We start from the raw sequence: 16,963 nt of genomic DNA on the forward strand, positions 1-16,963 counted from the left end.
CCATTACTGGGTATATACCCAAAGGATTATAAATTATGCTGCTCTAAAGACACATGCACACGTATGTTTATTGCAGCACTATTCACAATAGCAAAGACTTGGAATCAACCCAAATGTCCATCAGTGACAGATTGGATTAAGAAAATGTGGCACATATACACCATGGAATACTATGCAGCCATAAAAAAGGATGAGTTTGTGTCCTTTGTAGGGACATGGATGCAGCTGGAAACCATCATTCTTAGCAAACTATCACAAGAACAGAAAACCAAACACCGCATGTTCTCACTCATAGGTGGGAACTGAACAATGAGATCACTTGGACTCAAGAAGGGGAACATCACACACCAGGGCCTATCATGGGGAGGGGGGAGGGGGAGGGATTGCACTGGGAGTTATACCTGATGTAAATGACGAGTTGATGGGTGCAGCACAGCAACATGGCACAAGTATACATATGTAACAAACCTGCACGTTATGCACATGTACCCTACAACTTAAAGTATAATAATAATAAATAAATTAAAAAAAAAAAAAGGACAATGATTTTACCAATGACTCCAATTTGTAACACAAGTACACATTGCCTGTAAAGAAAAGTGAATAAGTTCTAGGTATCTAAGGTACATAATGGGTAGCAATTGATGTGTTAATTAATTTGATTTTGAAAACCATAAAAGAAAGAGCTATCCATCTAATTCAGGGACAAAGAATGTTAAGAAATATGAAAACAAAAAGAGAGGAAGAAGAGAAATTTCCTTTGCACCCAGTCTGCCACATTTTTACTCAGTCCTTTTGAACATTAGACATCACCAGTCATTGTCCCTTAAACACTCATTATACTCGCCCTCACCTTTTCATTTCATATATATTTACAAAGACATGCTGAAAGCCAAATTTTGATAATTTTCAACTTGTCAATTGTATATAACTTGTTACTAAGACCATGTGGGCATGTGAGACACTGAAAGGAGTAACACAAAATATTAAATAAAATAAAAAAGATAACATTAAAAATCATTTAGTACTACTGTATCATGTCATAGTCTTGAGAAAAATGTAAATGAAGTAAACTTTGTTTTTATGACTTATAAAACAAGAATATTTAAAGTTATACTCCACATATTCTTCTAAGGCAAACTGTAATTTATGGTTTATTAGCAGTGTTATTGGTTAAGATTAAAAGCATGTAGCTAGCTAGAAACAATGAAACATGTCAGGTATTTTAAAACCATGATCACAAACCGCATTTATATGGTTTGTTCTTCTCTCAGGTATTTTTTCCAGTGTCTCTGAAGGACAAGTGAAGGATGTGTAGCATGTTTTTAGTGCTACCGAGATTCTGAAAGGGCAGCTATTCTTACACTGACTCTGGAAGGCTTTATGCTGCAGGTATGAGTCTTCCACCCTTCAAAGATACTTACGAACAAGGTAGCCTCTAATTAGGCCTAGTGTCACTGCCTCTGCCTCCAGCCTAAACCTAATGAAATGTTCTAAGTCATACTGGTAGCACTGGACAGAAAACAGAGAAGGGGAAAAAAAAATACCTGAGAAAAAAATCATAAAGTGATTTGGTCTCATTTCTCTTTCAGGTTTGTAATATCCATTTGTCTGAAGTAATTCATATCTTGTGTCTGGGTATCAGAAATCTCACTTAATATTATGGGCAATATGTAATCACGGTATATTCATTAGCATATTGAATAGGGCATGAAATCTGTAGTGAGATAGTCCTGAGTTTACTATCCCATTCTAGCATGTCTATCTATTGATCCTGAGTAAATTATTTAACATCCCTGAATCACAGATTTACTGTTTTTAAAATGTATATAAGACTTGCCTTGCAGGGATTTTTGAAAAGAGTAAATTTAATGAATATATCTAACACCTAGAATTACAGTGGCAATAGGACAATATTTTAAACTTTACATGTGCCCTCACCAGCACCATTGGTTTTAAGACTTGCCATCAGTAAAGCTGCTGCTTATGTGCCAAGCACAATGGCAGAAGGTAGCGTTACCTCACTCTCTTTCTTCTTTTACACTCTCCTAATATGTGGATGTGAGTATATATCACATCTTATATTACACCTTAAAATTTTTCTTTGTAAAATTTACCATATATGTATACACACATGTATACATATATATAGGCATATGTAATTGTCATTTATAATGGTAATTTATCATTTTAAACAAATTATGTGAGCAGGGATATACACCTCTAGGGTATACTAATCTCTATTCTTAGTTTCTCTTCTTGCCTTCCTTTTATGTCAGTCTGATGACTCATCTTAAAATTAAACCTTGGTCCTTGCTTGTTCAAAATGTTCAATGGCATATTACTATACTCCAGATAAATCCCCAACTCCTTACAAAGTTTCCATAACCCTGCACAATTGATTCTGCCTAAATCTCCAGCCTCATAAACTATCTCTCTTCTTGTCCCTCTCCACCAGCCCATCTACCTTGAATTTCATTAAGCAGAACAATTGCCTTCCCACTTCAGATCATTGGCACATCCATTTTCTTCTGTTATGAACATTTTTAACCAAATCTATACCTGACTAATTCTACCTCATTTTTTACGATTCATATAAACTTCACTTATTTAAAGAGTATTTTTCTGGTTTATGGGAGAGCTCCCATTGCTATATATATATATATAGAGAGAGAGAGAGAGAGAGTTTGTTTGTTTGTTTGTTTGTTTCCCCTGATATGGAGTCTTTCTCTGTCGCCCAGGCTGGAGTGCAGTGGCTCAATCTCGGCTCACTGCAAGCTCCGCTTCCCGGTTTCACACCATTCTCCTGCCTGGGCCTCCCAAGTAGCTGGTACTACAGGCGCCCGCCACCACGCCTGGCTATTTTTTTTTCTTTTGTATTTTTAGTAGAGATGGGGTTTCACTGTGTTAGCCAGGATGGTCTCGATCTCCTGACCTCATGATCCGCCTGCCTTGGCCTCCTAAAGTGCTGGAATTACAGGCGTGAGCCACCAGGCCTGGCCTAGAGTTCCCATTGCCCCTTATAAATTTTCTTTGTAAAATTTACCGTGTGTGTTTGTATATATATGTGTGTGTATATATATGTACATATATATATGTACACACACACACATATATATTTATGCCTATATATGTGTGTGTATGTATAAATACATATGTATTTATATGTGTATATGTGTATATATACATACACACACATATATATACACACACATATATATACACACAAGATATATATATATATTTACCCCTATATATGTGTGTATGTATAAATGTGTGTGCATATATATACATACACACACATATATACACACACACATTTATACATACACACATATATAGGCATAAATAGTTATAATTTGTAACGATAATTTGTTTTCATTCAATATATTAACCTTGACTCTAAGGGCAATATCATTTCTATTTTGTTCACCACTGCATTCCCTATGCCACCTACTGGTAGCACCCAGGGAACTTGGTACATAGCAGTCAATAGTCACTATACCTTCCCTTATTCATTTAGTAATTAATAGTATATATGGAGATTTATCTAGGCACTTATGTTATAAAAGTGTTTTTTAATGTTATCAAGAAGCTACTATATATTAATTGGGCAGGTAGACAACAAAAACAAAAACAAATATATATTGTAAAGCCAGGAACTAAACAAGTACCTTAAAAAATGTAAAGGTGTGTAAGGGAATAGAGAGTTTTGAAGGTACTGGCACATTACATGGAGTTTTCAGAGAATGGGTCTCTATGGAAGTAACATTTGACAGAGATCTGAGTGAGGTAGAGAAGAAACAGATATAAATATTTGGCAAAAGAGTATTTCCATCAGAGGGAAGAAAAAGCACACAACTCCACAAGTGAAGTTATGCTTAGTGTCGTCAAAAAACAGTAAGAAGGTCAATGTGACTAGAACTGTATGAACAGGGAAAATAATAGCAGAAAATGTGATTTTAAAAAAATGTCAAAGGCACACACTTGTAGTCTTGTTGAATGAGTACATTAAAGAAAGCTCTACAAAAGTACCCAAGGGAAACAGGAAATTGATGAACGTATTACAAGATACTAGACACTTTGATGGAATAAAAAAATTCAACGGATAAGGCTTCTTCTCTTGTCATAAAGAAATCTGCAATGTATTTGTAAAGACTAGTCACAAAGAAATAAAAATAATTAATTGTATAAGAAAGTTTATGATGATATCACACAATCCTAAAGAAAGGAATACTAAGATTTCAATTGTAAGAGGTAATGCCATGAGAAGTTTAAAGATATTTCTTTGGCATGAATGAACTTGAACTAGAAACAGGGAAGGATTATTCAGAATTTGATAATGATTCCAACAAGAGAAATATCTGAGTTAAGTAACAGTGAAGGAACTATACAACACATATTTAGCAGGAATGAGAGCAACTGCATCTAATATTGAGAAAAAATGTCTGGGTAGCAGCTTAGAAGCTAGGTATGGAGGACTATGTATATCAGAATATGGAAGCCAGGCGTGACGACTCACGCTTGTAATCCTAGCACTTTGGGAGGTCAAGGTGGGAAGATCACCTAAGATCAGGAGTTCAAGACCAGCCTGACCAACAAGGTAAAACCCCATCTCTACTAAAAATACAAAATTAGCCAGGTGTGGGGGCAAGCGCCTGTAGTCCCAGGTACTTGAGAGGCTGGGACAGGAGAATTGCTTGAACCTGGGAGGCAGAGGTTGCAGTGAGCTGAGATCACGCCACTGCATTCCAGCATGGGCGACAGAGTGATATTCTGTCTCAAAAAAAAAAAAAATATATATATATATATATACACACACACACACACACACACACACATATATATGTGTATATATATGGAGATTGAACATACATGCTATGTTGGGGTATATTCTGAATATTTTTTGTAATTAAGAAAATAAAACACTCAATGTTCTAAGTTTAAAAGATATGAATAGAGAATTGAAGGTTTAAACAGCCATTGAAAAAACTATGAAGGTCAGGGAAGTTTCTACTAAAGATTTCAAACTTCATTTCAACATGAATTTTCTCAAAAGCACTCTGCAAAGACACTGCATTCCTCAAGGACCTCCAGAGGCCTCCCAACAATGATGTCAGCCTACAACAGTGGGGTCAATAGCTTTGATAACTCGCTTGTAAGTTATTTTACTTTTCCATTTGCCTACACATCTTCCTCCAACTGCCTGTGGAGAATAATGGCTGCTGCTTCTCTTCTAGCTTTCATATCTTATATGAATGCCTCTTATTGGTAAGTTCTAACCCAGAACCGTCTAGAGAAAGGATTGCTGGATAAAAATGTTCCACGTGTGTCCTCCAAAAGGCAGAGCTGACTTTGGAGGGAAGTAGCAATGCTGATCAGTGGAAATAAACTCAGCAGGCAAGGAAAGATCGGGAGATGGAAGGAGACTCTGGACTTTTTGTCCATCTTTACCCAAAGCAGATCAATTCGAAAATGATACTTTGATATAATATTTAATTTGAACAGAGAATTGCATTAGTAAAATAAATTTAAAAACAGAATGAGAAACACTTAAACACCACTGCTTTGAACACAAGTCCGTTCTATTAAATATATGACAGCCATTGTCATGCCTTAATTTTATTCTGGCATAGGCAGCCATTTTTTCAACTTTTCTTCATAGTACACAATCACATAAAATTTACTATTCTTGTTATTCTAATCTGTTTCCGTTTGCCACTCTCGATTGTTTTTAAAATGTTATATCCAGAATTAAGCACAGGTTTCATAATGTAATATAAGAGTACAATGAGACTATTTCCTTCAGTGATGTTATTTTGGAACTATCTCTATATTCATGCAGACATAGTTACATTAATGTTTCAGAATTAATTTTACACTTCTACCCATGTTATTTTGGAACTATCTCTATATTCATGCAGACATAGTTACATTAATGTTTCAGAATTAATTTTACACTTCTACCTGATATTGAGCTTGCAATCAAAATTCTCCAGTATTTTGCACATGATTCATTGCCAAGCTGGATCACCTTCCCGAAAGATTTTGGAATTATTTGCACAAAATCAGTAGCTGAAGCCAAATACATAAGTGAAATTGCCAAAGGAAAGATGATAAATAATGAAGAAGAGAAACACAAGCAGCAAATTAAGTTCTGGGTAGACCAGACCTTTGGTCTCTGAAGATCAAGTTTATATCTAAAGAGTTTGGGCAAGAAATTTAAAAATTTTAGAAGTGTTACTTATGTATTAAGCAATCAGACAAATAATTATAGTCAAGAGAGAAGTTAATTCTATTCTGCATGCAGTAGAATACATGGAATGATTTGCTGTTAAAGCAGTTAAGGAGAAAACAACAACAAAAAACAAAACAAAACAAAAAACAAAAGAACAGCACAATATGGTTGCTTTCAAAGCACAGATTGGGTAGATTAGATGAGAACATATGCCTGATTGGACAAGGATCAGAGGCAAATATGTGATGAGAAATCACATTATCAGATGCAAAACACTCATTTTAAACTGCTGGAACTGAAGGGACAATATAGATCTGGGAAGAAAAGTCGTCAGTAATTTTTCTGTAAAATAGTTACCGTAAACATCTATAGAATACCAGTGCACAAGGTTTTCAAAATAATTCGAAATCATTTAAATTTCAGCAGATATTATATGTCACAGTCTAAGAAATAAATTAATATAGAGTCATTCAGAATGTTGAGTACCTTAGAAATCTTCTATATTTCTGTTTTAAATATATTTTCCTATGAAGCATACATTTTAAAGTCTCTGAAGAAAAACATGTGTTACTATTGTGTGATAAATTGCAGAACAGTCCAAGCAGCTGCAAGGAAAACATTTTCATTACTAAATTAATAATTTGAAATTAGACCAGAAGGGACCATTATCCCTCTGGATATGGAGGCATATTGTTCTTTGGCTTAGTTAAGCCAGGAGCTCCTAAAGGTAATGAAATGTGCCTAATTAAACGGTGGCAGTTGGACTTTGATATTTTGGTTGATGAATTATTTGTTTACCTTGATTTGCTATGGTTCATATAATTTCAAAGGTAGCATCGTGTCTGTCATGGAAAACTTCTAAAGAAGGATTTGACAATAGAATTACAAATCATGTATCTTCATCCTGTTATTTCTATATTTTCATTTAATTTAGTAATCTGCTTAAAGGATTAAAAAGGAAAAAGAAAATAATTTTGAAACTCTGTTTCAAAATGGCAATCAGAATACTTTTAAGTGGTTGACTCATTAGCGATTAGAAAAAGTGTTCAATTTGAAATAAATAGCAACCATAAAGCTTAACAATATTTATCTCATTTTAATTCTTTCTTTGAGTTGGACAGAAAAATTTCCATAAGACTTTACTGGTTGTTTCAATAATAACAATGAAAACATTAATAATATTAATAATAATATCACAGTAGAAATGGGTAGCATTGATATAGGGCCTCTCCGCCAGGCACTCACTCTAATTCAGTGCTTTTAGAATGATTATTTCTAGGATAGGTAATATGATGGGTATGAGACTTATAACTGGTTATTTTATCCTAGAGTGGAACTAATATTTTAAAAATTCCATGCTATAAAGTACACAAATTTAAACTGTACAATTGAAATGACTTTTAGATTCTCTATAAAGCTGTTAAATATGCACATCCATATATATATACACACACACACATACAGGGAATAAAAGGGAAAACATATAAAATAGGCTTAAATTTTTTCCATAAAATCATACTGGCATAGCCACACTCAATGTAATATGCTGTGATGGAGAGGTTTGAAAAATGCGGAAAAAGTGTATAAAAGGGAAGCTGTGGAAGTGAATGTACAAAGGTATATAGGCCTGGGGCAATTTTGAAAATCAGTTTAAATAGCTTTATTAATTATCTATCTATCTATCTATCTATCTATCTATCTATCTGTATTGCCTGTTAAGTGTGCATAAAGCCATAAAGAAGCTTCCTGATTGCAACATGTGGAGGTTCCTGGAGGATGGTGTGCCCAGGGAGAGCCTGGAGCCTGTGCACCCCTCTTCTCATACCTCACCCTACACATCTCTCCATCTGTATCCTTTGCAATATCTTTTATAATAAACCAATAAATGTAAAATGAAATAAAAAATAAATCTACAAAAGAACAATAAATCCAGTAAAGAATGTGTTTTTTAAAATTAGAATATACATTATGGTACACTATAGTTCATAATAAAAAATGTGCCAAGCATAGAAAACTCATTGTAAACGCTAAAAACTTGCTAATGCCATGACAGTCATTATTTTTACCTCTGATAACACAGAGTATGTCTCCATTATTAAAAGATTAAGTTTCCTTACCATTGTGTAGCTGTGGGCCACCTTCATTAATTCAATGCATCCTTGAGCATCTGCGAAGGCTCGAATTCCTAAACAGTTAGATGGATGCAAAAGCTTCATGAGGAAGTGGCAGCACACTTCCACCACCTGTGGAAGCTGAAGAAGGCATGCTGCAGCAAGAAGGTTCTCAATGGTGTCCTCTTTTAATTCCAAGCAGCCTAAACATAAGCAAAGATAATTATGAAACTCTTTTTAAAACATGAAATAATATGTATCATAACATTACTCAAAACATTAGGACAATCTTCTAGAACAGATCTAAACTGAGACTGATAATCAAGATAAATATAACTCGGTAAAGGTCACCAATTGTTTTAAGAATTTTGCATTTCGTATTTCACGTAATATTCAAAATCACTCAGTAGATAGAAATGCAGTTTCGATACATCTGTATACTAGCAGACATGGTAGTTCTTCCTTTGATTGTGAAATAAGGAAAATAGAGAGAAAAGTAAGGTGCAGAATATATGCGTACAAACTTAGGAGAGCAGAGATTCGCTAAGTATCTGACAAGGTATATAATTGTATCTGAATATAAAATATCTATTTGTGGATAATTAATACATGTATGTACATTTATAAATGCATGTGTTGCAGGTTGGTAGTACTGTATTTAACCCACTGTACTCATGTTTAAAATTGTCTATAATTTCCGTTTTTAATTTTTTCTTTCTTTGTTTTTCTTTCCCCTTTTAAGACAAAAAACAGAAACAAAAACAAAAAAAAAAACTCTTTAGTGCTTTAGTGTTTCCTCTGTTTTTCTAATATCCAGAATAATTTTTTAAAGGGATCTGTTTGTCAAATGTTTATAGAACTTATCTTTGAAGTTTTATGGACTTAACCATCTGGAGTTACAATTTAATTAGTAATACAATGTGTTCAATGGTTTTATTATCATTTAGATTTACTATCTGTATCTGAGTAAATTTTACAAGTTATACAATCTCAGAACTGGTTTAGTCCACTTTTCTGGCACAGCCTACTAGTTCTTCATGACAAATATCTCCAGTAATTTTTTTTTTTTTTTTTCTGAACATAGGGTCAGACTACATTTCTCTTGAGTTAGGTGTGACATCTAACAAGCTCTTGTCAATGGATCATGAGGAGCAGGATGTGTTTTACTACCAGACCAAGGCAATTATGATGTGCATCTTCTCTCCTTCTCTTATAACAGCTAATTATAGGAGTTAATAAAACCCAAGTGAATGGAAAACACATAGGAAGTGTATTCTAATTAGTCAGTACCTGTAATTGTGTAAACTTTTTCATATTATATGTTGTTTATTTTTGTCTTCTGTTCTATATTATAAAATTAAACTTTTAAGTGGATTGTCTAATTAAATAATGATTTCTAAGTATAATTGTTGTTAATAAGCAATATGCAGTAATATTAATAGGATTTTTAAGGAGTATAATTTTTATTAATTTTTATTAGAAATCACTCATCTTACTGAATATGAATATATGCACTTTCACTAACGCTGGAAATTATTCCCGTTTTTATTTAAATCATTCTTCACCTCTACCTTTGCTTCCTCTATTTTCTCTTACAGTCTATTCCTTAGGGGTACACTGAATTTTCTCTTTCTTTTCATGTCTGTAAGTTTTTCATATTTTGCATTCACTAATTCTCTCTTTAGCATATCTACTTTTTTGTATAACCTTATTTTTTTAACTTCAATGAAGATTCGAATTCATGGCTAATACCTTTGACATATCTAACATACGGTTTACTCACCACTTTGTAATAATTTATGCAACTTTTACTTCTAGAAATTTCTCCCATAGGAATTACTGACATCACAGAATTTTAATACATTCATAAACAGCAGTTTTGACACAAAGATTGTTTAAGAGATTTTAATAATATTTACATTTTGTCTTCATTATTAATTTCTCCAAATCTTACTCTATCTTTATATAATTTAATTTTAATCGTAATTAACCCAAAATATGCATTTATGCTCTGAGTTCCAAATTAACTCAATCAGATGAAGCCAAAGAAAAATGAATTTTTTAAAAAATTAAAAAAGCCTTCAAGAAATATTGAAATACGTTAAATGGCTAAACCTAAGAATAATTGGTCTTTGTTGACAGAAAGTCAACAAAGAAACAATGGACCTAAACTATACCCTAAAACAAATGGATTTAACAAATATTTACAGAACATTCTGCCCCTAAACTGCAGGATATATGTTCTTTTCATCAACACATGGAATATTCTCCAAGATAGACCAGGAACAAGTCTCAATCAATTTAAGAAAATCAAAATTGTATCAAGTATCCTCTCAGACCACAGTGGAATAAAATTCAAAATTAATTCCAAAAGGAAACCTCAAATACATGGAAATTAATAATCTGCTCTTGAATGATCTTAGGGTCAATGATGAAATCAAGATGGAAATTAAATTATTTGATCTGAATGATAATAATGACACAGCTTATCAAAACCTGTAGTATAAGGTAAAAGTGATGCTAAGAGGAAAATTTATAGCAATAAATACTATTTTGCATTCACTAATTCTCTCTTTAGCATATCTACTTTTTTGTATAACCTTATTTTTTTAACTTCAATGAAGATTCGAATTCATGGCTAATACCTTTGACATATCTAACATACGGTTTACTCACCACTTTGTAATAATCTATCAAAAAGTCTGAAAGAGCACAAATAGAGAATTTAGGGTAACACCTCAGGAAACTAGAGAAACAAGAACAAACCAGTCCCAAACACAGCAGAAGAAAATAAATAACAAAGATCAGAGTAGAGCTAAATGAAATTAAAACAAAAGCAATTCAAAAGATAAATGAAACAAAAACCTGGTTCTTTGAAAATATAAAGAAAATTGTAGTTTGGCGCGGTGGCTCACGCCTGTAATCCCAGCACTTTGGGAGGCCGAGGCGGGTGGATCACGAGGTCAGGAGATCGAGACCATCCTGGCTTACACAGTGAAACACTGTCTCTACTAAAAATACAAAAAAATTAGCCGGGCGTGATGGCGGGCGCCTGTAGTCCCAGCTACCGGGGAGGCTGAGGCAGGAGAACGGCGTGAACTTGGGAGGCAGACCTTGCAGTGAGCCGAGATCGTGCCACTGCACTCCAACCTGGGCGACAGAGCAAGACTCCGTCTCAAAAAAAAAAAAAAAAAAAAAAAAAAAAAAAAAAAAAAAAAAAAAAAAATCGTTAGTGAAATTAACCAAGAAAATGAGAGAGAAGATCCAAATAACCTCAATTAAAAATGAAATGGGAGACATTACAACTGATACTACAGAAACACAAAGGATCATTCAAGGCTGCTATGAACACCTTATGTGTGCGAAATAGAAAATCTAGAGATGATGAATAAATTCGTGAAAATACATAATCCTCCTAGATTAAATCAGGAAGAAATAAAAACTCTGCACAGATCATTATCAACTACTGAGATTGAAACAGTAAAAAAACAAACAAACAAACAAAAAACTCCCCCAAAATTCCAGGACCAGAGGGAGTCAAAGCTCAATTCTATCAGACATTCAAAGAAGAGTTGGTGCCAATCTTACTGAAACTATTCTAAAAGGAAAATCTTAAGAATTTTAAACCTGAGAAAATAATATCCTGTTTTTTTCATGTTTCTGAGTCTTCCAAATTTGACTAAAGTTTGAATTGTTTCATTTATATATATATATATTTTTTTGGCCTTAGTAAAGCCTACATTGCAGCTTTTAATAATCAATGTCAGACATTAGTGCCTACATATAAGCATTATCTTAGTTTATGTGTGAACTTGGAAGGCAGGTTGCACTAAATTTGATATTTGACTATAAGGCTTTAGGAAAAATGTAATTTTATCTAACTATAATTATGCTGCTATTTAATTGAAATTTGAAAGTATATTATTGCCAATTTGTGGATATTTTTTAACATTGTGATGTTACTGCCATTTTTTCTTAAGTTTCTCCTTTTCATCATGAATAGTTTTACGACATAATAAAAATGTTATCTACTTTCAAAACTTTTGGACAGAATATTTATTAAGAAAGTCCTTTATGCATAATAACTATTGTTTTCCATACCAAATTTTGTTTTCTGAAAATTTTTAAACCTATAATAATTTGCAAAACCCACCCATATACCCTTCATCTGGCTTCACCCAGTGTTAATATTTTGCCATATGTATGTGTATGTGTGTATTTATGTTGTAGCTGCAAAATTAGTAGAGAGCTACTTTCAGCCATCACATGTCACCCCTAAATGCTTCAGTATGCATCATCTAAGAATAAAGGTATTCTCCAGTGAAGTGACAATATAATTATCACATATGAAATTGATATATTTGCTATGACATACACTTTCCCAAATATTCAAATAGTTTTCTGTGTAGCTTTATTTATTTTAATTCAAGATCTCATGAAGGATTATACATTACATTTACTTGTGGTGTTCCTTTAGATTCCTTTTATCTAGAACTGTTCCCTTGACATTTTTTCGTCTGTAATATTTATGTTGGTGAAGAATCCATACTAGTTGTTTCGTAGAATCCTTCCTTTTGGACTTATATTATTTCCCCTTTATTAGATTATAGTGTTTTCTTTCTTTTTTTTTTTTTTTTTTTTTTTTTTTTTTTGCAGGGACACCATATAGGTGATCTTTTGCCCTTCTCCATCATGATCAAGAGGCTCATGATGTCAGTGTGCCCTATTTTGGTGGCTTTAAGTGTCATAGAATGTTTTAGGCAGTATCTTACAGATTTCTTCATATTTTTTTTTATAATTAAAGAATGATCTGTTGGGTGATAGATACCTTTGCTTTCAAATATGACAACATGGTTAATAGGTAAAAAAGACTATTATGTTTTGTTTATGACTTTCACTGAAAGGAAGACAATAAAGAAATCTAAAGCATGCCTCCAAGCATAAAAGTGAGTTGATGAAGGAAAAAGAAGAGCAGATACACTGCAGAAAACAGTTGGAAAATATAGTGATTAGAGTAATATGAAAGCATTTTTATTATATATTAATTTCCACTTAAATTAGATATATAAATTCTAGTTTTGATATAAAAAGAGAACACAACACCAATAATAAAAATTAAAAGTTATTGAAAATTCTAAAATTTTAATTTTAACTTACAAAACCTTGCTGTGGAGATATTATCAAAAAGTAGAAGGTTGAGGAGCATAAGTCACTTTATTAGAGGAGATACTTATAGCAATAAAATTCCTTGAGGTGTTTATATTTTACATTATCAAAAACATTATCATACAATAATATTGTCAAGATCTTCATTTGAAGTTGAGGTATTCATATGGATTTGAATGATTTTAAGATTAATTACATCAGAACTAACTATTGATATATATTTTAAGGTTTATGAAATACCATAGCAAGATTGAGCAAAAAGTATTTTATAGGTTACAGAAACTTATATTTGTATAACAATTTTAGTTTTTTTTAAAAAAAGTGTACTTGCTGTTATAAAAATAAAGTTAAAATAGAGAAAATAAGTGGAACACATTAAAAGCTGTTATTAATTTTAAACAGATTACAACTCTCTTTTATTCATATACACCTTCAACATATTGTTTTGATTTAAAATCTCAGAGGAAATTTACCTATATTGTTCAGTAAAGTTGTCAAGAAGACGGTTGCATGTGTCTTAGCATAGATATTGAGAGAAAATCAGATGGAAGGCCTACATGCTGATGGCACGGTTTTTACAGATTTCATTTTACTATGATTTTAGAACATTGGGAGGATGACTTCCTGTAATCTAATTAACTATTTCTCTCAATATAATTTATGCAGAAAAGAATGAGCACAGCAGGCCTGAACCACTACTATCCTCTGAAAGGCCTGCTTTCAAGGTTTGCTCCAGCTGGTATGTGAGAACTTAGATTTCAAGAGGATTCTCATCAGTAACTGATAAAAATTGACTCACTGTGTCTAAACTGTACAAACAATATGGTATATGCTGAACACAGTTTTCCTCTCTGGGAGTCTGAAATTTTGGTCTGTGTTAGACAGAGGCCTATGCGATCAACACCTAATAAAATTCCAGGCACTGAATCTCTGGTGAGCTTCCTTGGTTGACATTTCACACACTTTGTCACAACTCTTTGAAGGTAAAATAGTATGTTCAGTGGGAATCCACTGGAAGGGAACCCTTAGAAGTCTGTACCTGGTTTCCTTTGGACCTCACCCCATAGGTCGTTTACCTTTTCTGATTTTGTTATGTATTATTTTGCCATAACAATTCATAGTCATTGGTAAAACTATATGGTGAGTCTTGTGGACTTTCCCAGTTCATCACTGAACTGGGCGTTAGTCTTGGGGATCATCCAACATAGCATTCTAATCAGAAGTCCTGAGGTGGTAGGGGAATGTAGAGATATGCTGTGCTCAGAAGCTCAAAGATCAGTATTGCTAAGATTTCATTCCACCCCAAATTAATCCATAGATGCACAACAATCACATTTAGAATCTCAGTAAATCCTGTGAAAATTGCAAAACAGATTCGAAAATTCATATGGAAATGCAACGGACCTACAAGAGTCCAAACAATTTTGAAAAATAACAAAGTGAGAATAAGAGCACTATCTGATTTTAAGACTGATTGCAAAGTTTATGCAAGGGCACAAAGGTAAGTCATTTGAGAAAGGATGGTCTTTGAATGAGTCAGATATGTGTACAAAAATGAAAACTTGTATTTGATGCATACCCCAAATGATATACAAAATTTCCTCAAAATGGATCACGAATCAAATTCAAACATTAAACTATAAAACTTTTTTTTTTTTTTTTTTTTTTTTTTGAGATGGAGTCTCGCTCTGTCACCCAGGGTGGAGGGCAATGGTGCGATCTCGGCTCACTGCAACCTCCATCTCCTGGGTTCAAGTGATTCTCCTGACTCAGGCTCTCAGGTAGCTGGAATTACAGGCGCCTGCCACCAGGCCTAGCTATTTTTTTCTGTTTTTAGAAGAGACGGGTTTTCACTATGTTGGCCAGGCTGGTCTCAAACTCCTGACCTTGTGATCCACCTGCCTCAGCCTCCCAAAGTGCTGGGATTACAGGCGTGAGCCACCGAGCCCAGAAACTATAAAACTTCTATAAACAAACTTTGTTAATTAAAAATTTATTTGATAAAATATCAAAAACATAATTTCTCAAAGAACAAATTGAGAAACTAGACTTCATACAATTCCCTGCAAGACCGAGCTAAGATCATGCCACTGCACTCCAGCCTGAGTAACAGAATGAGACCCTGCTTCTATTTAAAAGAAAAAAAAAAAGCCACTGTAGGATGTATTATTAAAGGAATAAAAAGATGAACCATAAACCAGGAAAAAAGTTTCCAAATCATATCTGATAAAATATTATATATAGAATATTTAAAAAATTTTCAAACTTAATTAAAACAAAAAACTGGGCAAATGATTTATACAGACAACCCACAAAAGAAAACGTATGAACAAAAAATGCTCAATATTTTCAGTGCTTCAGAAAATGCACATTACAAACACAATGACACACCACAACACCTTTACTAGTACTGTTTGTGGAAATGTGAAATGGTAAAACTATTTTAGAAAACAATTTTGCAGTTTTCTCTCTCCTATGACTCAGCCATTCTGCTCCTATGTGTTTGCTCAAGAGTAAAGGAAGAATATGCTGATACAAAGTCTTGTGCATGAATGTTTACAGAAAATTTATTTTGCAATGGCCAAGAGCTGGAAAAAACTAAAATGTTAATTGACAGGTAAATGTCTAAACAAAATTGGAGTATGTCTATTCAATGGAATAGTTCATAATAATAATAAAAAATTATTATTGATTATGAAATATCATGGTTAATTACGTTGAGTGCAAGATAATTAGGCTGAGTGAAAGAAACCAGACAGAAAATAAATACAAACTCTATGATTAACTTCAAAATTCTTGAAAGTCCCAAAAACTCTGATGTGTAAGGAATCAGATCACTGATGCTTATGTACTAGGTGGGGATAAGGAAGGACAACAAGATAGATTGCAAAAGGACATGAGAAAACATTTGATGATTATAGATATATTCATTAATTTGTGGTGAGTATATACATATGCCAAACGTATCAAATTATACACTTTGTGTATGTACAGTTTATTATATCTCGATTATTCATCAATAAAGCATTAAAAAGAATACTCAACTGTATTTTCAAAATATATTTAATAAATGATTTGAGTTGACAAGTAGATAGAAACATATTCTGAGTGCTTAAATGCAAATAAAAATCAAACAAATATACGATATTATAATTTACATTGAGGGTTGTGTGATTTTTTTTCTTCTTTGTTTTCCTTTATTTTCTTTTTGAGGCTAGGTCTTATTCTGTCATCCGGGCTGAAGGGCAGTGGAATGATCATAGCTCACTGCTTCCTTGAACTCCCGGTTTCAAGTTATCCTCTTGCCTCAGCCTCCCACATAGGTGAGATTACAGGTATGCACCATTAGGTTTGGCTATTTATTTTTATTTTTGTAGCAATTAGGTGTTGCTATGTTGCCCAGGCTAGTCTAGAACTCCTGGTCCCAAGCCATCCTCTTGCCTTGGCC

At 33.3% G+C, this 16,963-nt stretch overlaps 1 protein-coding gene across 1 annotated transcript in view; it reads right to left on the reverse strand.

Annotated features, from left to right (window-relative positions):
- Positions 1 to 16,963, reverse strand: part of KLHL1 (kelch like family member 1) — a 450,078-nt gene that overhangs the window by 240,601 nt on the left and 192,514 nt on the right. Inside the window, exon 4 of the mRNA XM_050766522.1 lies at positions 8,356 to 8,552. Coding sequence (XP_050622479.1) covers positions 8,356 to 8,552 — 197 coding nt within the window. The remainder of the gene's footprint in view (positions 1 to 8,355; positions 8,553 to 16,963) is intronic.

The sequence above is a fragment of the Macaca thibetana genome, chromosome 17 (assembly GCF_024542745.1).
Source record: "Macaca thibetana thibetana isolate TM-01 chromosome 17, ASM2454274v1, whole genome shotgun sequence".
NCBI lineage: Eukaryota > Metazoa > Chordata > Mammalia > Primates > Cercopithecidae > Macaca > Macaca thibetana.